Source organism: Staurois parvus, unplaced genomic scaffold, assembly GCF_062004578.1.
Source record: "Staurois parvus isolate SC_StPar_1 unplaced genomic scaffold, SC_StPar_1.0 ptg000558l, whole genome shotgun sequence".
NCBI classification, from domain to species: domain Eukaryota; kingdom Metazoa; phylum Chordata; class Amphibia; order Anura; family Ranidae; genus Staurois; species Staurois parvus.
The window spans coordinates 875,807-900,637 of record NW_028318354.1 but is presented as its reverse complement, the minus strand read 5'-3'; the positions used below and the strand labels follow the sequence as shown (position 1 = coordinate 900,637).

Sequence of the window (24,831 nt, the reverse complement as noted above, 5' to 3'; positions counted from 1 at the left end):
AGGGCATTGCATTTCTTTGCTGTGCTGGAAAATGTGTGTTCTTGCATGCGTTTCTGCACCACCAATGGTGTGAACAAGTCCTAAGGGCTGGTTCACACTATAGAAACAGTCTAGATGTGTTCCTGATGGGTTTTTTTCATGCCCTTTTGGCATGCATGTTTAGTGTGTTCCAGTACATTTTGAATGCGTTTTGGACATGTTTACATTGCATTTTTATATCCCTTCCACTTATTTTTTTCTATTTTCTTTGTATTCAATGTAGTTAGGGACATGTGCGTTTTAGTACATTCAAGGATGTTTCAATGTGTTCCAGTACAGTTCTGTGCAGAAACAATGCAGCGTGGTCAACTTTGTTTACAGCACCTGCAATGCACTGAAAATGCAAGTGCTGATGTGAACTATGACATTGACAACCATATAACCTTCTTTCTGTGCGTTTGTGATGCCGAAAAAGCAACTGAAACACATGTAGTGTGAACTGGCCCTAAAGTTTATTAGAGGTCAGGGAACGGGACTGACCAGGAATTGTGAATTCAATCAGACTAGTGGTGAGATACAATCAGCAATTGTATAATAATGTGAGATCTGAGCTGTAGCTGATAGAAAATGAGACACATTCACTTGATCAGTAAATAGATAGTTAAAGAGTGGGGCGGTGATCCATAGATTTGCATATGGGACAGGTGATGGCGGGGTGGGGGAGGGGGTCAAGTTGTATAAGGAGACAGATTTAAAAGAGAAAAATGTTACAATGAAATATACACGGCATGAAACTTGCACATTTCCTAATTGGCAGAAGAGTACATTCATCCACTTTCTAGTCATTAGGCAAAATCATAATTGTTTGATCAATATTCCTGGCACTGACACAACCCAGAAAATTGATCTCCATTTTTTAGGATGTAGCCATGACCGGGATTAGAACCCATGACCCAAGTGCTGTAAGTTCTGAGCTCTAACCACTAAACCACTGTGGGAGACACAGTTTGAGTTATAATGTAGAATAGTTCCATTGTTTGAAAATGATAGAGCGAGCGCTGGTCACATGATATAGACTACTAAAATGGTATTACACAAGATAGATATAACCACGAACAGTAGTGCATGAACTCGTGAAAGGTCATCCACCCCTGTGACAGTGTACTACACTATTGAGCACCTTTCTGGCTCCTGTGGCTGAGCTAATTCCTCCCCAGGACCATTTGGGCACCCACCCTGATGGATGGATGGAGCTGGATGACTAACCCATAACTGCCAGCATACCGCTGCACCCCCAGATGTGTGATGTGTATAACCCATGCACATTAATACTTTTGTTCTGGTGAGTGTAGACCAGTCCCAAGGGTGGTTTACCTTTCACAAGTTCATGCACTACTGTCCGTCACGGAGAGACCACACGTGCCATTCATAGGCACTCTCTGAGTTGGTACTCTCACACGAAGGACATTCCATTATTCAGGAATGATTCTATGAACTTATTTTAGCACCATTTACAATATTACATCATTGTTGCAATTCTTTGCACTTTTTGGTTTTTACATGCGTTCATTATTGATCACATGCATTTATAGCGCTGCACTTGTCTTTACCATAGAATAGTTACGTGATTAAAGAGAATGAAGATATATAATTATATTGGGAAATTAGAAGTATATAAATTATTTGAGATATAAGTGTGTAAATGTTTAACATTTGAGTACAGAATGTTTGACATTCATTAGTAAATGCATTAGTTTCCTGATCATTTTGGAGACACAGCAAGAAAATAAATAGAAGAAAATAGAAAATTCTAATACAGGTGTACAGGTGTATTTATAACATTCTAAGAATTCTTTTGCCATCATGAAAACGCCAATGTAAATAAAGCCCGCGCTTGTGCGCCATCTAGCGAACATATCCGGTATTGCACCTAAAAATGTGCCAGTGATAGCAAAGTAGTCAATAGACGCTCGTCAATGAGCTTGCTAGACGCTGGTCAGACGACTGATTGATTGACCGGAGTCTGCCTGAATGGTCAGTCTCTGCTATTACACTCACATCTTAGTGAATCAGGGCCCAAGTGTCAAGATGACATACTTGAACGACTAGCCAGATGTTCAAAGTGGAATACAGTCATAAACATTGTAGCTCGAATTCAACGCTTAGCAAAAGGAATCAGAAAGAAAGAATCGTTGAATGTAGAGGAAAGAGTGAAAGCTGAAGAAATGGTAATAAGACTCATTCATCAAAGATTCTACAGTGAAGAATTGAAGAAACTTAGTCAAGAACCTAAGAGACTTCCAAACAACCACCCATTGTACAAGCTTAATCTTATTCTGCAGGATGGTATACTGAAGGTGGGAGGGAGGCTGGAAAATGCGTCGCTACCTAACAGAGTTAAGCATCCAGCAATTCTACCCAAAAATTCTACCTTCACAAGATTGATTATCAATCACTACCACAACAAATCCTTGCATCAAGGAAGAAGCTTTACTCAAAGCTGTTTGAGAGAAGGTGGTTACTGGATAGTGAAAGGAAGCAAAGTTATAGCGAAGTACATAAGTAAATGTGTAATCTGTAGAAAGGCACGTAGACCTACGGAAGAACAAAGAATGGCTGATCTACCAGCTGATCGTGTAAACCCATCACCACCATTTCTTTATAGCGGAATGGATTGCTTCGGCCCACTTATCACCAAACAAAACCGCAAGGAGTACAAGAGATATGGACTGATATTTACGTGTCTAAGCTCCAGAGCAATTCACCTGGAAATGTTGGAAGATATGTCAACCGACGCCTTTATCAACGCCTTAAGATGTTTCATAGCCATTAGAGGTACTGTCAGAGAACTTAGATCAGACCAAGGATCTAATTTTGTTGGAGCAAAGAACGAATTGAACAAGGCTCTAAAAGAGATTGATAAAGAAAAAGTAACTGAGTACTTGTTAGAGAAACAGTGTGATTTTCACATGAATGCTCCACATGCAAGCCATACAGGCGGAGTCTGGGAGAGGCAAATCAGAACTGTAAGAAACGTACTAAGTTCAGTGTTGAAAAAGAACGCCGGAAGATTAGATGATGCTTCACTTAGGACACTATTCTATGAAGTAATGTCTATTGTTAACAGTCGTCCACTTACAGTCAACAACATCAACGACCCAACAAGTTTGGAACCTCTAACTCCCAACCATCTACTTCACCTTAAGCTGATTACATACAGCCACCACCTGGCAACTTCACCAAAGAGGATTTATACGCAAGGAAAAGATGGCGAAGAGTTCAATATCTATCAGAGCAGTTTTGGAATAGATGGAGTAAGGAGTACTTAGCTCATCTCATACTAAGAAGTAAATGGCAAACGCCTAGAAGAAATGTTCATGTTGATGACATAGTGTTAGTAAAGGAAGACGACTTAACTAGAAGTCAATGGAAATTGGCCAAAGTCCTAGAAGCTCGAAAGGACGAAGAAGGACTAGTAAGAAGAGTATTGTTACAAATGGGAGACTCAAAACTGGACAAAAAGGGAAAACGTCTCACAACTCCACTCAAGTTGGAACGTCCAATACAAAAGTTAGTTGTTCTGCTTGAGAGTAACAAAGACACTTGAGAGTTGAGAAACTGATGGAAAATTCCTCAAATTCACGTTCGAATCCTATTACTGAGAACATAGAATTATAGGTAATTTTGGTGGGAGTGTAGCTGGCCAGCTAAGACCAGTCCTAGGTTGCTAATATGGTTCACATATATGTGTATACCAAACTTGCCAATAACCTCAGTACAGTGTATATGGGCACATGTTAAAGCCAAAAGCAGAATCATTGCTGTAATTTATGTCTTTGATTGTTATATGACATTTATATATTCATTGTGTTAGCAGAAGCAGAAAAGGAAAATATGCCTTTAAGAGTTAGTATAGAGTTGAGCCAGTCACAGCAAGCCTCACACTGTACAGAGCCTTAACCAATCCCAGCCAGTTTCACATTTATGCCTGTGTAAAACTCCCTGCTAGGATATTCTAGAGACACATGCTCACCAGACAGAAGAGGAAACAGACAGTTCCAGTCAGAGAAGCTTTATGGAAACAGAGAAGGCCAAATAGGTCTTTAACGCACTTGTGTGTTCCTCTATTGTTTAACAGTGCAGGTAGATCTGTGTCTAAAAACTGTTGTGTGTGTTTACTTGTAGTTCCACTGAACTTATCGAACCTATCGAACTTATCGAATTTACGAATATACCGAATCAAGTCACTGTAGAGTAATCATAATCCAATCGAATCTATCGAGATAAGCTATTGAATCAACCCAATGTAATACAAATTAAACCATTGTAATATGAAAGAAACAAGCCATTGTAAGCAGTGTTATATGAAGAAGATTGAAGTTATTAAAGAAGTTAACTAAAGTATTCGGTGTGCTCTTTAAACCTACTGCATCCATATAGCGGCATTGGAGGAATTACAGAGTAAAGTCAGTCTAATCAAACAAAAACAGCATTTGCATAATTTTTCTAATGCCACAGCGCACTAGGCACCAAAGGGTGCTGCGCCTGCCACAATCATCACACCATGCATTCAGCCTGACTCAGACAGAAAACTGACAGATACTTCACCTCTTTCCTTCCGTTTCTGTCACAAGTGTACAGATGTGTGACCAATCAAACGCTCCGGTTCGGCTGTTCATCCATTTTTTCACTTCTATAATACAGTGGTCAGAAAGTTTGAGAAGGATGATATCTCTGAAGCATTTTTGTGCCGAATAGAGATGGTGAATGATGGGACCAACGCTGATTTCAATCAACACGTCTCCTTTAAAGTCACCTACAGCAAAAGATTAAAAAAAAACTTCAAAGAGAGCTGTGGTATGGATGGTGTCTCTGAAGTGCATTTGAATTTAGAACAGCTAAAGTACAATTGTGTTCCACCTAAATATCAATATACTGTAGGCCATTCAAGCAATGGGCGTAATGGGCATATATCGGTTCATTCAAACCTGATGTTTCAGTTATTGGTAGGTGCCGGAAAGTTAAACCCCCTATGGGTTACTTCTATATCTCCAGCATTTTATTAATGAGATCTCTAAAATCCTGGCTCTTCACCCCCTATGCATATTATTGTACTCCAACACAGGTTTTCCTAAAGTGGATCAGAAGCAACTCTACTTTGTCTCTAGCTGGTTTGTGTAAATATATGATTCTTCCATCTTCTGTTTTCTGTTATTTCTTCACTTGCAAAAGACCATTCTGCAAATCAATAGTCCATGCTTCATATCTCTCAATATATACTTCCTGCACAAAGAATTTATTATTCAAAAAAGAGCTTTACCCACCTGTGGAAAATTCATTGTGAAATTTCTTTACAGGATAACTCAAAGCCTCATGAGCAAAGGGCGTTTCTGGTTTACTGGAACAGTATGTATCTAGCAGAGTTCTGGAGTGGAAGCCGTGTACATGGTAGAGTTTATGAGAGCCGGGTTCCATCTTGTATTATTGTTGTCTCCACTACAGCAATCTTCCAGTGTTTCTTCTATCTTCGGATGCATGGGATGAATTCAACTTCTTAAAAATGAATATGACTTCATTAGCATGTCACCCAATATTAGTACATTGTGACTCAAGTCAACATGCTTTGATAGTAGAGATTCAGGTGACTGCCTTGTGATCAGCCAACAAAGTAAACAATGTCAAGTATATTAAATGCCAAAGTTATCTTTATTAAAAAAGGATTGATCTTGTCTTAGAAATTAAGACAGGAGGTGCAACCACCCCTGGCACAGTAGCAGTGGGGGGGGGGGGGGGGCTCTTTGCAGGCATGCTCCAGAGCAGTGATTGTTAACCTCATGTTGGCTCTGAGAGCTGCTCTCACACCGCACTCCAACATGCCCACTCTTTATCCCATCTGCTCACAGCTGAGATATAAAAACACACCCTGCATGAGCAACTACCTTCTAGCTGCAGGAAACCAGGCAGTTGGCCATGAATTAAGCAACAGGAAGGGCGGGGTTATAGTTGCAGGGCTTCATCAGGGGGATTGCATCAGTATGGAGGAGAGGAGAGGAGAGAGAGAGAGAGACTGGGCCACCTTCTTCACAGTCAGCTACCAACCTCACAGTACCAGTGCACCGCTCAGGGCTCCTACCAGGTCTGATGACAGTGATCTCCTGGCACACCACTCTGTGTTTCCACAAGGTTCTATCATCAGTGTCCGTCAGTGAGGGATTGCCCCTCTTGTGAACCTTATGCACTGACTTGTGCTACCACTTACCAAGATGCCATCAATGACACAGGGCACCACATACATCGCATCAGCTGTTTCCACCATCTATCCAGCTGCCACACGTCATCCAGTGCCTCTAGTCCACTGGGCGAGTATAATTCCGCTGTCGCTGGGTTGCCACGAACTATAGCCAGGAAAGCACATGGATTTCTGTGCAGAACACTGAGGATCATGGGAACTGAAGTCGGCAGCCATAGAATGGGACTTCATAGACCCTTTACACTACAGTTCCTATAGAACACTGAGGCGGGGGGGGGGGGGGTAGTGGAATAGTTTTTAATAGACTACTGTATGAATTACCTCCTCTGCATGCCGAGGGAACCGATGTGTTCTGACCATATTGTTGAAAATAATGTATGTAATGTGCTGTAATGGATTACACTGCAATGTTATGTGATGTTATGCCTAGTTATATCAGGATTTGTCAGGAAGTGGTCATTTTCACATGCAGTAACCTTCAACCTGGAAGTTCGTGTCCTCCATTCGTGACTGCTTCTGAAACTAGCAAGTAGCATACAGTGAAGCTCCAAGCCATTCCTGGACGTATGGTGGAATTGTCCGTGAGTACACTCACTGATGGGATGAAGCTGTTGTACAATGTTTAATGTATTGACACATATGTTTTGTTTGTGCTTATGTTGTAGTTTTACAAAGTTATTCAGAACAAAGAATACATACAGATCTGATGTCTCACGTTTCTTGACTTCTGAATTATTGTTAGACTGTCTGACTAGTGTTATACAACAGTTCAATAACACGAAGCAGAACACGATGACAGCACATCTTCAGAGTACTGAACACACAGCTGAAAGTCCAGACCAGAGGAGATCAAGCCTGAGACCTGAAGGCATAGATACCATGGCAGCGCAGCATAGACCATAGAGATCGCATCTGCACCGTTGCTGCAGGGAGCATCCTCTCACCCTATACTTCTCACCAATGATCACCAGAATCATTCTGTAGAGAGACTGAGGGGACCTCCTTTCTACAGTCACACCACAGGGACTGGTGAGATGGTACTGTCCATTGTTCACACTGACAGTAAGGACTGAATGCTGGTTTACTAAAACTGTCTTTAAGTGCTCCAACGCTTCTTAAAGGGCCCCAATGATAGCTGTCAGAAGAACATCATAAAAGACTGCCCCTCCAGTAAAACCAATCTGCAAGTCCCCTTTGTTCCCTTCTCCCATTTCCTTCATTCCTACGGACAGTACGCATCCAGTTGGTCTAGGCCTAGCATAGTTCCTGTGTTCAGTAAATCAACATTTATTGCTGCTCACCTCTGCAATTTAGGTGACATTTCTACTGTTTATGATAATCTGAGTTACTAAACCCTGAAGTACTCAGAATTTGGTGCAACTGTGCATGTGTAAGAGGTGTAGAAAATAGGCAGCTGCATAAAATTAAAATCCAAAGCCTAATACCTAATATAACAGTAATCTATCTTTGTCAATAGAAAATACTAGTGATTGAATTTTATTGTACCATCACAAGACGGCAGAACTACTTCCTGTGATAATAAGAAGACACAGAAGGGGGAACTAAAAATCTAACACTTTGTTTCCGGCAGGACAGTGATTACAAAGAACATATCCAGTCACATGTAATTAAGAGTTTTCTGTGTTTATTACAGGTAAGCAGGAGGCTGTTTAACATGATAAATAGGACAAAATGACTTAACATGTGCCCTGTTGGTTAGTAAATGTCGCTGCTACTAGTATGCAATCAGACTACTTGCAGCATGAATGTGAATATATATTGCAGCTATGCGATTTGGCGCTAAGATACAGGGAATGTGATTTCTCTATTATAATACGCTATTATTATGCAGAATAGTTTACTAGCATATCTGCAGAGGTCTAGATATTCAATATTGCAATGAAAGATGTTTATTAACCTCCTTAGCGGTATTCCCGAGTGTAGCTCGGGGTAAAATTTGAGTATCAAAAGCGGTATTCCCGAGCTACACTCGGGCTTACCATGCGGCGTTGCTCAGGGAGTCCCTGCAGCACTTACCTTGTCCTTCATTCCCGCGATGTGTCCCCTGCAGCGTCCCCGGCCATCTCCTCCGGCCGATGCCGGCATCCGGCTTCTGTGTTCCGGTCCCTGTGACGTCGGGACATACTGGTGCCGGAACTGGCGGCAAATTTGAAATTTTTAAAAAAGTCATTTTTTTAAAAATGATTATTACATAGTAAAAGATTGCTGTTTCAATGCATTTCACATACATTTTGTCCCTACTGCTTTGTCCGGCGCCCTACCTGCTTTGACTGTTCTTTCTGCCTGGAAACTTAGAAAAGTCCATGGCGTCCAAAAAGCATCCCTTTACGTCAAAAGCGGTTTTAGACCGGCTAGAGAACAGCGATAGTAAATCAGAACCACTTGCAGAATTGAGTGACAATGATTCGTGGGGAAATTCGTCATCAGACACTGAAAACGATTTTGCGACTTTGCTCAGCGATGTGCGAATTTGCCTCTGTATTTCAAATTTCAGTGTTTTTGGTTTGATTATATTATTGAATTAAATGTATTATTATTATATTATTATTATTTTTTATGATTATTTATTAAATTATAACTTATGATTTCGTGTTTCAAATTTTATCCTACCCGGGATGTTTACTAGACTCTTGTTCGGACAGATTTCAGTGAGTTATTCCTAAAAATTACAGCCTACAATAAAAAACTACATATTTCAATGCAAAAAAATGGTACCGCTTTCAGCACAAAAAATCGGAAATAATCATACGCCGAGGAGGTTAATGCATATGAAATTACTTATGAATGTATATGAAATTACAGTGAACATATCCAGTCACATGTAATGCATTGCTTCTGGAGAAGTGGTCTGCAGAAGGCGACAACGATCTAAGCTTGCTATGTTTTGTTGTTTTATGTGTATATCCTTGCTGGGTCGGAAGGATTTTCAGCAGGGGGAGAATATAGTGATGTGATAATTTCTTTGCCCATTTTCCAGTGTATACTTCTATTATGCAGTGTTTGTTTTGCCCTTTTCCAATATGGCTGCTATGCTCTCTGGGCACTGAGGATAAGGTCATGAGGGAGATACTTGTGAAAAAGAGGGAAGTGTGGATTTCCTGAGAGAGAGAACTCAGACTGTAAGTGTTGCAGCCTCCCCTCACTGAGACATGCAAAAAAAGACTGTTAATGCTTTAATGTTCCTGTTTGGAAGATACTTTATGTTGGATGGTTCACTGAATGTTATTTCTTCAATACATGGACTTTTATATACAATGCTGTGTGGATTACTGTCTATGTGGATGGTACATTTCTCAGTTGGGATTTCACTTGTTATCCACAAGCCCCAATTGAGTGGAGGCACTAGCGCTTGTTAGAGATCTTGTCCTGATCACACCGATTGCAAGGACTCTGCTCCTAAATAGTATACAGGTGGTGCCATCACACTCTAGTAGCCGCAAAGAGTGTAAAAATAGCGCTACATAAGCACCAATGCGTCACAGTCCACATCCCCCCTCCCCACCAATGAACATCATTTTTTTTTTTTTTGCCATTCTTTGATAACAAGACATTTTTTTCTTTTCTCTAACTGCCGACAGCAGCAGTAATCACTAACACTGGGGAAACTTTTCCTTCTTTGACCACAGATAAAAAAATATTTTCCCACTTACCATAGTGGGTGGGCATTTTTATCCCCCACCAGCCAAAGAAAGTCAACATGTATTTCCTGGCATTGACAACAAATAGTGGCCATTTTGCCCTCATTCTCTCACCATAAATAGTGGGCACTTTTTCCCCCTCTCTTTGACCACAGATTATGGGCATTTGTTTTCCTCCCACCAACCACAAACCCAAAGCATGCCCCTCCCCCCTCATCCTTACCAGCAGCATAAGGGGCACTCTGTATATCGTGTTTCACATTAAATTGCTTACCAATGTACTCTTTATATTGTGTTGGGCATTACAATAGCGCGCTGACCGCTGTACATTACTTACTCCAGACCAAAGTGTTTATTGCCTCAACAGTTGCTGCTTACTAGTTTGACTGTTTTAATAAAAGAAGGTCTTTAACCATTAGCTGCCCAGCCTATAGCCGTTTGGCGGCTGCAAAAATGCATTAGCTTTCCGGGGTGTACACCATTTGGCGTCCTCCCGCACATGTGCAGTTCGCGTGGTTGCAGAGCCACGCAGCGGCGCGATCTATCACCGGCCATGTACCTCGGACACGGCCGATGACAGATCTGAGTACCAGCTCCTGTTGCGGGTACCATGTGACCTGCTGTGACCAATCACAGCAGGTCACATGACAGTTGTATACAATGGATGGCTTCATTCATGCCATCCATTGTATACTAGTGTCTAGCTGTGAATGGTCACAGCAGGTCACATGCACATGTCATGTGATTAGCTGTGGCCAAATCACAGCTAAGCACAAAAAAAAAAAAAAACCTGAATAAATCGATGTCATTCAGGTAAATGCTTGCTTATAGCAAAGTAATTCTTTGCTATAAGCAAATTGTTTAAAAAAAAAATAAAAATAATACTGATCACTTCCCCAAAGTAGTACAATGTTACTATGGTAACATTGTACTACTTTGGTCATAGTAAAATATGAAAAAAAAATCTTAAAAAAAAAAAATTAATAAAAAATTAAAAATAATAAAAAAAATATATATATATTTTTTTTCATACTGTCACCAGTCAGTGTCGCTGTTCACCGCCATGCCAGTTATATGAGGACGCTGTACTGCACTGGTGACAGTATGTAAAAAAACAAATAGTGAAAATAATTTTTTTAATTTTTTCATTTTCTGAAAAATTATGACCAAAAAAATACAACTTCAAAAAACTCGCCATGCCTCTTATGAAGTACGTTGGACTGTCTACTTTACAAAAAGGGGTCATTTCGGGGATATCTGTACTGTTCTGACATTCTTGGACCTCAAGAAATTAGATTGGCTGTCAGTACTTCAGGATTGATCAATATTCAGATCTATACCATAGTTTGTGAACTCTATAACTTTCCTACAAACTAAATAATACATCCTAATTTGGGTTATTTTCACCAAAGACATGTAGCAGAATACATCTCGGCCTAAATTTATGAAGAACAATTATTTATTTGTAAACTTTTATAACAGAAACAAAGAAAAACGTGTTTTTTTTTCAAAATTTTTGGTCTATTTTTGTTAATTTAGCAAAAAATAAAAACCCCAGCGATGATTAAATACCACCAAAAGAAAGCTCTAGTTGTGTGAAGAAAATGATAACATTTTAGTTTGGGTACAATGTTGTATGACCGCGCAATTGTCATTCACAGTGTGAGAGCGCTGAAACCTGAAAAATGGCCTGGGCAGGAAGGTGTAAAATTGCCCGGTATTGAAGTGGTTAAGGTAGGCTCAGACAATGTGTAGCTCTCTGCCCATATTGTGTTTTATTCTTTGAAAATTATTCTTTAGGTTTAGACTTGTCTATGAGACTCCCCATCGTGAATCAGGAATCGAGTATTTTGTGGGTTCAAGAATTAGATTTTTTAAAAATGTATTCTCTGCAAGAGCTGTTGGGTTACTGCACTTTAACCACTTGAGCTCCAGAGGATTTACCCCCTTTAATGACCAGGCCTCTTTTTGCTACTCGGCGCTGCACTAATTCAACTGATAATTGCGCGGTCATGCAATGCTGCACCCAAACAAAATTTACGTCCTTTTTTTCACACCTGTGCGCTTTTTATTTTTCACGCTATAAACAAAAAAGGCCAAAAATTTTGAAGAAAAACAATATTTTTTACTTTCAGCTAAAAAAAATATATAGTAAACTCAAAGTTGGTTATAAATTTAGGCCAAAATGTATTCTGCTACATGTTTTTGGTAAAAAATATCCCAATAAGTGTATATTGATTGCTTTGTGTGGAAGTTATAGCGTCTACAAACTATGGTATAAATACTGCAATTTACGCCATTTTTCTGCTATACAGCACTGCGCTAGTTTAACGGACAATTGCGCGGTCATGCAATACGGTACATAAATTAAATTTACATCTTTTTTTTCCCCACAAATTGAGATTTCTTACGGTGGTATTTGATTGCCTGTGCGGTTTTTATTTTTTGCGCTATAAAAAAAAAGGCTGACAATTTTGAGGAAAAAAAAAACAATATTTTAGACTATTTGCTATAAAACATGTCCAGTAAAAAAAAATGCAAAAATCAAATATAGTCATAAATTTCTGCCAAAATGCATTCTGCGACATGTCTTTGCTAAAAAAAAAACCCAATACGTGTAAATTAATTGGTTTACGTGAAAGTTATAGCGTTTACAAATGGCGGGAAAGATACTGGGATTTTTAGGGTTTTTTTAATACTAATAATGGCGGCGATCAGCGAATTATGGCGGCGATCAGGGACTTATGGCAGCGACCAGCTACTTATGGCGGGACTGCGGCGGACATTCTGACATTGGGGGGTACTGACATCCCCAAAAACACTAATACAGTGATCAGTGCAAACAAAAAACACTGACACTGTACTAATGGCACTGGGGAGGAAGGGGTTAACTTTATTTTGCAGGGAAGGGTTATAGGAGTGAGGGGAGTGTTTTACTAGGGGGCGGGGGTGTGTACTGGGCGGGACAAGGCTGATCGAGAAAGAGAAACTCTTCTTTCTCGATCAGCTCATCCTCGAGCTGACAGGGAAGTGACAGACAGCACAGCTACTTCAGCTGTGCTCTCTGTCACTGTTTGCCGCCGATCGCCGGGAAACAGCCGCTAAGGACCGGCTGTGACCTGGCGACTCACATCTGTGGCGGTGATCGGCGGGACAGATAGGGCGCGCCCCCTATTTGTTTACAAAACACACGTTTTAAAACGTGGTTTTGCCTGCGAGTGCCGCCCTGCCGCCGTATATCTACAGTGGCTGGGCGGCAAGTGGTTAAATAGAACGTACAGACTAAACGATGTAGCTAGCTAAACTAACTCAGAAATCATTTTACTAATAAACATGTCTTAGACCTCTGTTTCTGTTCTTCTCATGAATATTCCTGTCTTTTAAAATTAAACTGTAGAATAAGTTTCTGATATTCTTTTTGTAGAACCACACCCAGGTCATAGAACACCCCGCCCCTAATTTAAGTAATTCTCTGCCGACAATGACTAGCTGGATGCACAGCAAAAAGTGAAACTGGAAAATTTTTAAAATGTTGGCAACTATGAGATGACAGAGGGGCAGCGGTGCTCAAGGGAGACTGAATACCTTGCTCATGCAGTCCTGTGCTTTAGGCTGCTGGGAAGCTTCTCTGATGTTGCGGTTGGGGTCTTCCTGTTTGCTGCTGGGTAAGTCCTCATGCACTCTGGATGTTTTACAGCGGCTTTTTTTGGCTTTTGATGGTTTTTTCTACAGCCAGTAAACTTCCCAGCATGTTATCCTATGTGTCCATTCACACATAGACTGTAATCAGCATTTTTTGGCAGGGGAGCGTTTTTTGGCTGGTAGAAAAAACCCAGGACTAGAGGATTTCTAGAAGAGTAGCTGTAAAAATGGTTTCTAGATTAGTTTTTTTTACCTGTAAAAATGCTCTAACGCTGAAAAACGCGGTAAATAGCAGCAAACCAGCATTTTTGGACTTTTTTAAATTTAAGATTGTAAGCTCCAAGGATCAGGGCCCTCCTAACCCTCTTGTATTGTTGCTGTATTGTCTCCCGTTATTTTGTAAAGTGCTGAGCAAACTGTTGGCGCTATATAAATCCTATATAATAATAATAATAAAAAAAAATGTTAAAAACCGCAAACACGAAAAAACGCAGCTAAACGCTAATGCAAAAATGCTAAAAAACTCACATTTTTGACATGACTTTACACGGCCAACATTGCCAGCATTATTAAAATACCTCATATGCATGGAGCCTAAGGTTCTATGAAGCCATGCACTAGACAGCATGAGAGACACAGCAGTGTCTGCGAAGAGCATGGGGGTCCCGCAGCTGTCTGTCCTGAGAGGTGTCTGCCATTTGTGAGTGCTAAGGCCACCAAATCTGAGCTTTGAAGAGCAACTGGGACAGTAGAGCTAACAGTGCAAAACTGAAAGTGTGGACAATGCAGTGTCAGGACCTGGAGGGCAGAGATCAGGTCAAGTGTCTGGAGTACCAGACACTAGGGATACCTTAAGCCAGACATAGATGGAGTGATTTTCTTTCCTGAAACCACGGGGTGCAGGAAAGAAAATCTCCCAATTCCCCCATCAACACAGGGAGCCGTCCCTGCTAAGAGAACCCAGTGATTATTGCTAGCTGCTATAATAGCCATCAGCAGTAATTGCATGTAAAATCCGGCAGGCTGATTGTACCAAAGTTGATCAATCATCTTGGGCACATTCAGTTTGCCCATATACAGTATGGTTCAAATCTCGGCTGGTCCCTGTTGAACCAGCCGAGATTCAAACCATCTATGGCTGGCATTACACCTCACATTGTCTTCTTGGGACGCACTTAGTGCGGGATAACAAAGTTAAAAGTGGGATTGTCCTGGCAAATCTGGGGCTGTTTGTAAGTACGTATCTGAATGTGAATTGATAAGTAACTTTTACATTTAGACTGGGGTGGTGCCTCAAGATTTTCCATACTTTTAAAGGGTGCCACAACTGAAAACCAGTTGGAAATGTTAATGAATATCTCCTGTGATCAAAGGAAAACAAGGGGAAAAAAAAGTAAAATATACATTTTTTTAAATTTAACTGTATATTTCTTGTCATTACCAGGACCCACCACCAAAAAAAAAAGTAAAGTACACTGCTCAAGAAAAAAAAAAAAAAGAAGAAAACTTTGAAAACTCATCAAATCTCACTGGGAAAAAAAATCACATGCTGGATATCTATACTGAGATGGACGGGGTAATGTGTTAGGAACATAAGGACGCCCCATCGTTTGAATTTAGTTCTCTGTAGGTTGATAATTTTAATTTCCATCAAAGACTCCCGGAAAATCAAAGTGAAAAAATCATGCAGCAGGCTAGTGCATTTTGCTGAAATGTCATTGCAGCAACTCAGAATGGTCCTCAGTTGTTTGTATGGCCCCCACATGCTTGTATGCATGCCTGACAACATCGGGCCATGCTCCTAATGAGACGACGGATGGTGTCCTGGGGTATTTCCTCCCAGATCTGGACCAGGGCATCGCTAAGCTCCTGGACAGTCTGAGGTGCAACCTGGCGGTGTCGGTTGGACCGAAACATGATATCCCAGAGGTGTTCTATTGGATTTAGGTCAGGCGAATGTGGGGGCCATTCAATGGTATCAATTCCTTCATCCTCCAGGAACTGCTTGCATACTTTCGCCACATGAGGCCGGGCATTGTCGTGCACCAGGAGGGACCCAGGACCCACTGCACCAGTGTAGGATCTGAAAATGGGTCCAAGGATTTCATCCCGATACCTAATGGCAGTCAGGGTGCCATTGTCTAGCCTGTAGAGGTCTGTGCGTCCCTCCATGGATATGCATCCCCAGACCATCACTGACCCACCACCAAAACGGTCATGCTGAACGATGTTACAGGCAGCATAACATTCTCCACGTCTTCTCCAGACCCTTTCATGTCTGTCATATGTGCTCAGGGTGAACCTGCTCTCATCTGTGAAAAGCACAGGGTGCCAGTGGTGGACCTGCCAATTCTGGTATTCAATGGCAAATGCCAATCGAGCTCTGTGCTGCTGGGCAGTGAGCACAGGGCCTACTAGAGGACAATGGGCCTTCAGGAAGTCTGTTTCTGATTGTTTGGTCAGAGACATTCACACCAGTGGCCTGCTGGAGGTCATTTTGTAGGGCTCTGGTAGTGCTCATCCTATTCCTCCTTCCACAAAGGAGCAGATACCGGTCCTGCTGATGGGTTAAGGACCTTCTACACCCCTGTCCAGCTCTCCTAGAGAAACTGCCTGTCTCCTGGAATTTCCCCCAATGTTTTTGAGACTGTGCTGACACAGCAAACCTTCTGGCAATGGCACATATTGATGTGCCATCCTGGAGGAGTTGGACTGCCCATGCAACCTCTGTAGTGTCGAGGTATGGCCTCATGCTACCAGTTGGTGACACTGACCCTAGCCAAATGCAAAACTAGTGAAAAACAGTCAGAAAAGAGGAGTTGGGGAAAATAAATGTAGTGGCCTCCACCTGTGAAACTATTCCTGTTTTGAGGGTCTTCTCATTGTTGCCCATCTAGTAGTGCATCTGTTAATTTCATGAACTCCAAAGCAGCTGAATTTGATTAACAACCCCCTCTGCTACTTAACTGACCAATTCAATATCCCAGGAGTTTAATTGACTTGATGCTGCACTCTTATTAAAGTGTTCCTTTACTTTTTTTGAGCAGTGTATGTATGTATGTATGTGTATAAGTGAAAATAAAATAAAAAAATATATATATACTGTATATATCTCACAATATGTAACTTGTTTGTTGTGGTATGGACAAGAAAGCTGTAGAACTTGTCTGCGGGAGCCCAGCATTGCACTCACTATTCACTGGTGATGGTGGCATGGCAATGCGTTGCAGGCTTCATGGGGAAAATAATAAATGCATACTTTTTTTCTGCAAAAAGTATGGGAATTTATTTAATTTTTTTCCCCCCCAAATATGCTACTACAGCGATCTCCACTAGCTTCTGGATCCCAGGCCGAGTGGCTGGGCTGCTGCATTCTGCACACAGTCAGCTGCTTGGTATGGGAACTATTCAATGAATGCAGTGATCTCTGATTAGCCAAAGACAACAATTATCTCCTGTGCATAATAATGATAGCCCAATAGGGTAGAAGTACTGTTCCACTACACATGTGGATTATCTTTTGAAACCTTGCTGCCCTTCAGGACTGGGGATGTTCATGGCCACTAGAACAAAAAGAAAGAAAGAAAGGAGGACACACAGGCCTAGTGCATTAACTCTCTGATTAGACTTGGTGAAGAGGCAGGGGCATTGATGTCATGCTCGTCCAATCAGACCAAAAGGGAGCAAATGGGAGATGCTCATTGTCAGGATTTACATATCCTATAAACAGCTGATATATTTACACATTCAAAAAAAAAAAATCTTTGAAAGTACCTTGTTATTATATGGCACCATTGTCCTCAATGTGTATGTGATTCAGCAAGAATGAATGCTTTTGGGATAATCTGATATACGATTATGACTGTGTGCATTAGATTGGTGTCGGTAACTCATCGATCGCAGTCTACCTGTCGACTGTAGGTAGGTGACAGGTAGACCTCAAACAGGTCCCTGTGCTGCCGACCCCTGCCTTTTAGATGCTGGTCCTTCTTCCCCTAGCCTCCTCCACCGCTGTCATCCTCAGTGCTCAGAGGAGAGTAGGAGGCAGCCAAGCTCAGGACGGAGGGGAAGCTGGCAGAAAGAACTTTTTCAAGTGAACCCATAGATGATTGGTTTGCCAAGGCAGTCCTAGCAACCAATCCCCAGCTTGTTAATATGAAAAATCACTCTGGCAGCTTCCGCCCTTCATCCAGAACTGTGCTGCCTCCCACTCTCTGTGTACATAGGTAGGATACTGCCTGGGGGGACGCAGAGGACACTACTGGGGAGAGGTGATGTGAGAGGGGGGGGGGGGTGGGGGTGGTAAAATCCAAATCCCCAGTCCCTTGCGGGGAATTCAGATTTTTAACTTCTTCCCGCCTAGCCTATAGGCCGGGCCTGCTATTGTTCTGGGAGGACGTCTTATGACATCCTCCCATTCTTGCCACGCATGCACCCCTGGCGATCAGCGGTGCTCTGTATCCCTCAGAGACAGCAGATCACCGATCATGGAAAACAGCAGATGATGTAGGCTCTTTACCATGTGATCAGCAGTGTCCAATCACAGCTGATCATGTGTAAACGGGAAATGCTGATTATCGGCAGTCCTCTCCTCATGCTGACAGCACAGCAATCCTCAAAGGGGGACAACTACACTGATAATCAGGGTACTGACCATCAATGCAGCCTCTTCAGTGCACATTAGTGAAGGAGAAAAAAAAAACTACTTATTTACAAAATTTTATAACAAAACAAGAAACTTTTTTTTTTCCTTCAAAATTTATGGTCTATTTTCATTTGTTTAGCAAAAAATAAAAAACCCAGTGGTGAGTAAATCCCACCTATAGGTCTCAAAAAAAAGAAAAATGGTAAAAATTTTGTTTGAGTCCAGTGTTACATGACCGCACAATTGTCATTCAAAGTGCGAAAGCGCTGAACGCTGAAAATTGGCCTGGGCAGGAAGGGGGTAAAAGTGCCCAGTAAGCAAGTGTTTAAAATACCTGTCTTCCAATGATCCCGTTTTATTTTCCTTCTGCATCAGCTGAAAGCCAGCATCTCCTCCTCCTCCCTGACACCAACTGCTGCAGGAGGAAGATCTAGGGGGTCTGTTCTAGTACATGCCGTCTGCTGACCCTCCTGTTCTTTTTTTTTTTTTTTGTCCAGCCCCCTGTCTGCACCCCTTTCAACAGGGCTCCTAAACAAATTTGTAAAAAGTAAAACAACTGACACCGGGCACTTTTAAGGTAGGCTAAGTTTGCGTTTTTACAGTGACATTTGTTTTCTTATATTTATCTTGTTTCCTATTTAATTAGGCATTGCTAGTTAATTTCTTAAAAAAAAAAAAAAGGCACTGAACCCCGGTTACCTTTGATCTTTCATATTTTGTTCAGGTAGATCTCCTACCTCTGCATTAGATTATATCTTATTATACTGAGATTAATACGGAGCTTGCACAAGATTTTTTTTCAAATGACTGTAGGGAGCACAAATGTGAAAGCATTGATTTATAAAGGGGCTCTAATGGAGGTGATCTCTAGAAATTTCATATAGCATGTTGGGGTGGATTTACTAAAAGGCAAATAGACTCGGCACTCAAGTGCAGTTGCACTAATTTTCCCCAGAATTAAGTAAATGTGGTAAAGCTTTGCGGATTTCTATTATCCAATCATGTGCAAGCAAAAAAATTTTTATTTTCTCTGTACCTGATTGGGTAATATTTACAAAGTGAAGCTTCACCACATTTACAAAGTAACAGTATTTTCCATTAGTAAATCCACCCTGTTGCCTCTCCAGTCTTTCTTCTAAACCATTTTCATTGGTTTGCATTAACAACAGCATAGCCGGGGGCCCAAGAACATTGTATCGGACATTTTCAGCGATGTTGGTGTTCTTGTAAGCATTTTGAGGTTTACCAAAATTAAAAATGATGTGAATTGAAACCAATATGTATCAACCCCAGGGGATGGAATCACAACAAGCACACAATGAAAATCAATCTGCCTCCATTACTAGAACCAATAACATTTATTATACTGGAACACTCCAAATATGTCACAGCTGTGCATGGTAGTCAATCTGCTTCTAACTTCAACCTGTTCAATTAAGCTTTGGCAATAAAACCTGGAAGCTAATTGGTTTCTATGAAGAGTTGCACCAGATTTTGCATAACAAAAATGCTGCTCAGTGTGAGCAAGCCCTTGTGGGAACCTGTAGACACAAGAGAGGGGTGCAGTCATTCAAGCACAACCAGAGAAGTGACACCATCATCATTCAGCCCAATCTTTTTATTGAAAACTTTTAGCATATTACATGACTTACACATAATGAATAAAAAGAACAAAACAACCACAGTGGTTGACATGCATTGTACCCTCGCACGGGCGGAGTAATGTAGAACTTCACATCCAGCAAAACATACAAATGAAAAGGTAACATACAAAATCTATCTATAAAACTATCATAGATGCCTGGATGGTCACCGCTATTACCTGAAGGTTGTAATACAAGTTGTGTAATGTATGTCGTCCTTGGGACCGGGAGAGTATACGGGGATGTCTTAGAGGTACAATAAGCTACTCAGGTTGTCAGAGGCAGTGGGAGGTTCAGCTAACCATTTGGACCATACTCTCTGGATGTGTGTCCTTATAAACTGGCAAATTATCATTAATGATCCGCTTCCAGAATGTAAGAGATGGAGGAGCAGATTTTTTTTTTTTTTACAATGCAATAGCTTTTCTAGCATAGAACAAAAAGTAGGCTAACCATGGTGCGCTCAGCCACAGTAGGTAGAAGATTACTACCAATCCTAATAAACATACTACTATGGTAGTGTCTTGGAAATTCGCTTTAACGAATTTCTCCTTACCGTGAGTACTCGCAGTTGGATGCGCAGAAATCCCCCATAAAGCTGTGCGAATCTCGCTTACCACGACTGCAGCCAAACTACACGATTCCTGCCCATCCAAATACTTTGGTTCTGTTGAATTTGTGGGTGATGGAGCTCCGTTACCCTGGAATGATCACACGACACTCTAAGGCTGGTTGCAACTCACATAAGGGCTGATTTTAGGCTCAGCTCTCTGTTTTATTAAGAATACACACATGCCCCCCACATGAATAAAGTCAATCCCTCCCACCGAACAATACAATGGGGAGTACCTATACAGAGGATGTACATTCCAATTGGAGCATAGCCTTTGCTATTATCTATCACTGGTCCTCCCCCATGAACCTTCTGAGGTCAGCAGACTTCCTCCCCTTCCCCCCTATGAGCCATCTGAGGTCATATTTCCTGTCCTACTAGCTTCTATTGGTATGTAAAATTCTCTGCACAAGCACTCCCTAAAAATATCAGTCTGTACCTGGATGGGCCCGATACGATCTTTATTAAAACACATCCATCCCAGATACAGTTCAGATTAGTAATGGGTTGTAAGATATGCACAAGCCTACACGTGGAGTTCACACCGCTTGCGCATTGCGTTATGAAGCCCACGTGGTACCATGCTGCTGATATGTGGATACAGGCCCACGGTCTACTGACAGCAGCATTCGCATGGAATGCCGTGGTGGTATACACGCCGGTCTATAAGCGCAGATCTGCCATCTCATCCATTACCAAGCCGAGTACTGTAATACATACATTGTACATGCGCATGGCCCAATTGCAGCCTTCAGAGCTTTAATTAAGCCACACGAGAGACATATGAATAACACGAATACATGACACATTTAAAGTTCGACCAACAATACAAAATTTCCATGACATTCCCTCCTGTTTTATCATATTCTCCTCGTGTCCCTTCTTGATCTTCTTCAGCTTGATAGGTGTAGTCTCAAACTTCAAAGAGTTCCTGTAGTTGTCCCTGAGAATAAAGCTCCACGGGGTACCTGAAACAACAAGACCCGACGCAGACTCGACGCAAACAGGCTTGATTGAAGCGATGATCCTCAAGAGCGTTGGAACCTTCACTACAGGAAGGCTCTTGCAAAAACCACAAACAGACTTGTGGTATGAATAAAGCTTGTGATCCCACGGTGGTCTGGGGAGATCCAGCAACAGATTCTCAAATTGCCCCTGCAGACGGGGCCACACAAGGCTGGTCTCGACCCAGACAGTTTTCCAAATCGCAGACACAAACCATGATGAGGCTTGAAGCTTGCTTGAAGGTCTTGGAGAATGTGGTCTTCAGAGAGATAAATTAGAGGGAAGCCAGGACGTAATCTGTAGAGAAGGTGGATGGTTGGTGAGGTCTTCCTCCGATCAGTGGTTGGAGTGGGATCCCAGGAGCGGGCATGGAGATGTGGTCGTCTGCCCGAGCTTGGTTTACACGGTCGATGAGGCAACAGGAACATCTCACCGCGGCATATAAAAGGCAGATGAAAAAGAGAAGCATCAGGATATACACTCCCACTTCCTTCAACCAAGATCCGATGGAGAACAGGAAATCTCCCAATCCTCCCAAACCCTTGAACGGATTCCAACCCTCACTAGCTATAGCTCTAGCTTTTCCCTGTAGTTCACTAACTTTGTTCATATGGGCCTGGACCTTGTCATCGGTGTCTTCTATCCAAGTACAACAATCCTCTCCGATGAACTCACAGAACCCCCCTTTGGCGGCTAAAAGATAATCAAGGGCCATCTTCTCCTGAAGCACTAAAATTCCCATCTGCCGTTGTTCTTGGGCAATTTCTCTGACAGCCTCTACGGTCTCGTTAAACATACTATCCACGATGACAGAAAAATTGTTCAGGCGCTTCATAAGTTCTATTCCCTATCCTGTCCATGAGGGGAACCAAGCCCATGCCTGGTCGCCCTCAGAGAACAGTTCCCTGCGAACTCTCCCTGCCATCCTTACCTTCTTGTGGACCATCAACTCTTCATGGTCCATCACTACATAGGATGCGGGGACTAGCTTTATGAGGGCACACGAACCTTTCGCGTTCTGGGGAAATGTTCTATAGGCTGCCGAACCACACAGAAAATAGTATGGACCTGTCAGAGCAGAGCAGGAAGAGTTCCTCGTTCGGCCTCTGGTACTGAGCAACAGTTGCACAGACTGGGGGATTGCTCCCTCAGTCTGCACATCACATCCGTCCTTCCAACACACGTGGTCTGGTCGGTCAGTGTGGTTACTCAGAAAGGAAGTCTGGTTAGTCAGATTGACAGTTATACCTCCCTCGCAGGTGGTAATCCCAACAAACTTGTTACCTGTGCCAAAGCTGATGTTAAAGCACACCTGAGGGCTGCCTAGCTGCCCAGTTACCCATAATGGACTGGTGAGGGCCCTACAGGAGCTAGAGCTAATATTGGTGCTGAAACTGATGTTACCTGCTAAAAATGTGTCATTAAGTTCTACCGACAAATGTCTACGTGGGGGCTGACCAGGGGTCCCTTGCTTTTTCATGCCGACGCGGATGTCATATAGGGCATGAACAGCGGCCATTGCGGACATGTGATGACTGGGTGGGGGCTTTGAGCATACCCAACAGTTGGTTTTGTTGGCGGTTCTGGCTAAACGCAGGTGCATTTTAAATAAAAGGTTGGGGTATCTGCCGTCTTTTCCTCCGTTCACACACATGTATGACATACAAACAAAAAGAAAAAGGAAAATGACACCCCTCATTCTCTGGTGTAGCTGAAAAGCTTCTTGCAGTGGCTTGCGTGCACCCAGTTGTCTCGTCCCTCGAGTTTGAGTGAGGTAGGTGTCGTCAGCTGGACTTGGTATGGTCCGGTGAACCGTGGCTCGAGTCCGGTTCTTTGATGTTTCTTTAGGACGACCCAATCACCTGGCTCAATAGAAAGAACACCTGTTATTGTATTTGGATCGGGGAGCGATTCGCGAACCCGATGGTGTATCTTCTGCAGCTCCCGTTGCAGAGATTGCACATAACCTGTAAGCTGTGAATGCAAAGACGACAACTGTTGAGGAAAGTACAACCCTGTTTTGGGAGGTCCCCCAAACAACACCTCGTAGGGTGACAGCCCATGTGGTTGCCGAGGGGCATTCCGGATGGAATAGGGGGCAATGGGGAGACACTCAGGCCAAGGTTTTTGGGTATTGGAAGACGTTCAACCTTACCGCTACTCTCGGGGTGATATGGGGTGTGTCGCCGCTGACTCCAGTTCCACCAAAGAAATGCAGTCGTGTCCTTTGGAAGAGAGGTTAGTAGTGGACAAAGAAGACATGTTAGCAGAAGAGGTGTTAGTATTGTTAGTCGTGTTGCAAAATTCAGCACTGTCATTGCTGTCCTCCCCCCCCTTCTCATCTTCCGACACAGGAAGAAGAGAAGCTGGGTTAAGAATAGTGCATCGTTTGATAGTGAGGTTAGTAGGGGTTAGGAGGGCTTTCCCCTGAGAGGGGTACCTTGCCTTGGATGTCCTGTTTTCGCAGGACCGTTCTTGCTGCACCGGTGTCAGTGAGGCAAGGGAGGGGATATTTTAATTCCTCTAGAAAAAGATGGATCTGGGCCGACACCGATTTGTCAACTTCCTATGAGAATTCATAGGAGTTACTTACCATGGTGGTCATAGGGGCGGAGGACTCATCAGGAATGAACTGCCACCGACCTTTAGGTAATTGGGGACAGCTCCTCCTCATGTGCCCCGTTTGGTGGCACTGGAAGCACCTGGGTGGGGGCCTATCCTTCCTGTGACCCAGATCCCTTGGTTTTTCGTGTGGGGTCTGGGACATAAGAACTTTGGCCTTGTCTTGTTTTCTTCTATCCATTTCCCTCTCTATTGCCGCAAGAGTGGAAAGGATAGCAGGGATAGACATCTCATTATATTCGGGTCGGGCCAGAACCAGCCTTTCCCGAATTTTAGTATCGATGCCTTCCAAAAATTTGGCCCGCAACAGAATGTGCGTCGCGGTCACCTTTACCCCTTCAGTTGGAGCATCAGGTCCAACTTCCAGATCCGCATCCAGTGCCGCCTGCTTGAGACGGCGCCAGAAGCAGGCGCTTTCCTCATTAGGACCCTGGGTGAGCTTCATCATGTCCGTAGTAGAGGTAGCACCATACATTTCTGGAAGCTTTGCCTTTAGCTGTGTACAGAACTCTTTGCCCCCTGAAGTCATCTCCTCATGCGTGGTTATAGAGCACCCTGCAATCACTGTACTGGCCACTTCCATGCCCACCTTTGCCCGTAGGATCTGTGCACAATCTGACCCGCTCATACCATAGCTGAACTGGTTTTGTCCAAACATTCGAGCAAATCCTCTCGGATTGACTCGATAGTCCGGGAGCTCAGCCAGAATAGTGCGGATCTCTGCCGGGGTGAAGGGGACATGCCAAACTACCCGTTCCCCTAAAGTCCGTTCC

General features: G+C 42.6%; 1 protein-coding gene and 2 long non-coding RNA genes across 3 annotated transcripts in view; 1 reads left to right on the top strand and 2 right to left on the bottom strand.

The window, feature by feature from the left end:
* The window catches only part of LOC149450942 (nicotinamide N-methyltransferase-like), a 30,798-nt gene extending 25,274 nt beyond the window's left edge, over nt 1–5,524 (bottom strand). Inside the window, exons 1-2 of the mRNA XM_089691261.1 lie at nt 5,304–5,524; nt 4,588–4,795 (exon numbers count right to left, since the gene is read on the bottom strand). Of these exons, the coding sequence (XP_089547387.1) occupies nt 4,588–4,795; nt 5,304–5,454 (359 nt within the window). The 5' untranslated portion in view covers nt 5,455–5,524. The remainder of the gene's footprint in view (nt 1–4,587; nt 4,796–5,303) is intronic.
* LOC149450939 (uncharacterized) overlaps nt 1–24,831 on the bottom strand; it is a 127,672-nt gene that overhangs the window by 28,261 nt on the left and 74,580 nt on the right. The gene's annotated exons all lie outside the window — the stretch shown is intronic.
* LOC149450941 (uncharacterized) lies at nt 9,192–16,630 on the top strand. Its single transcript, XR_016315180.1, has 2 exons — nt 9,192–9,369; nt 14,975–16,630. It is a non-coding gene; the product is annotated as an uncharacterized LOC149450941 (long non-coding RNA).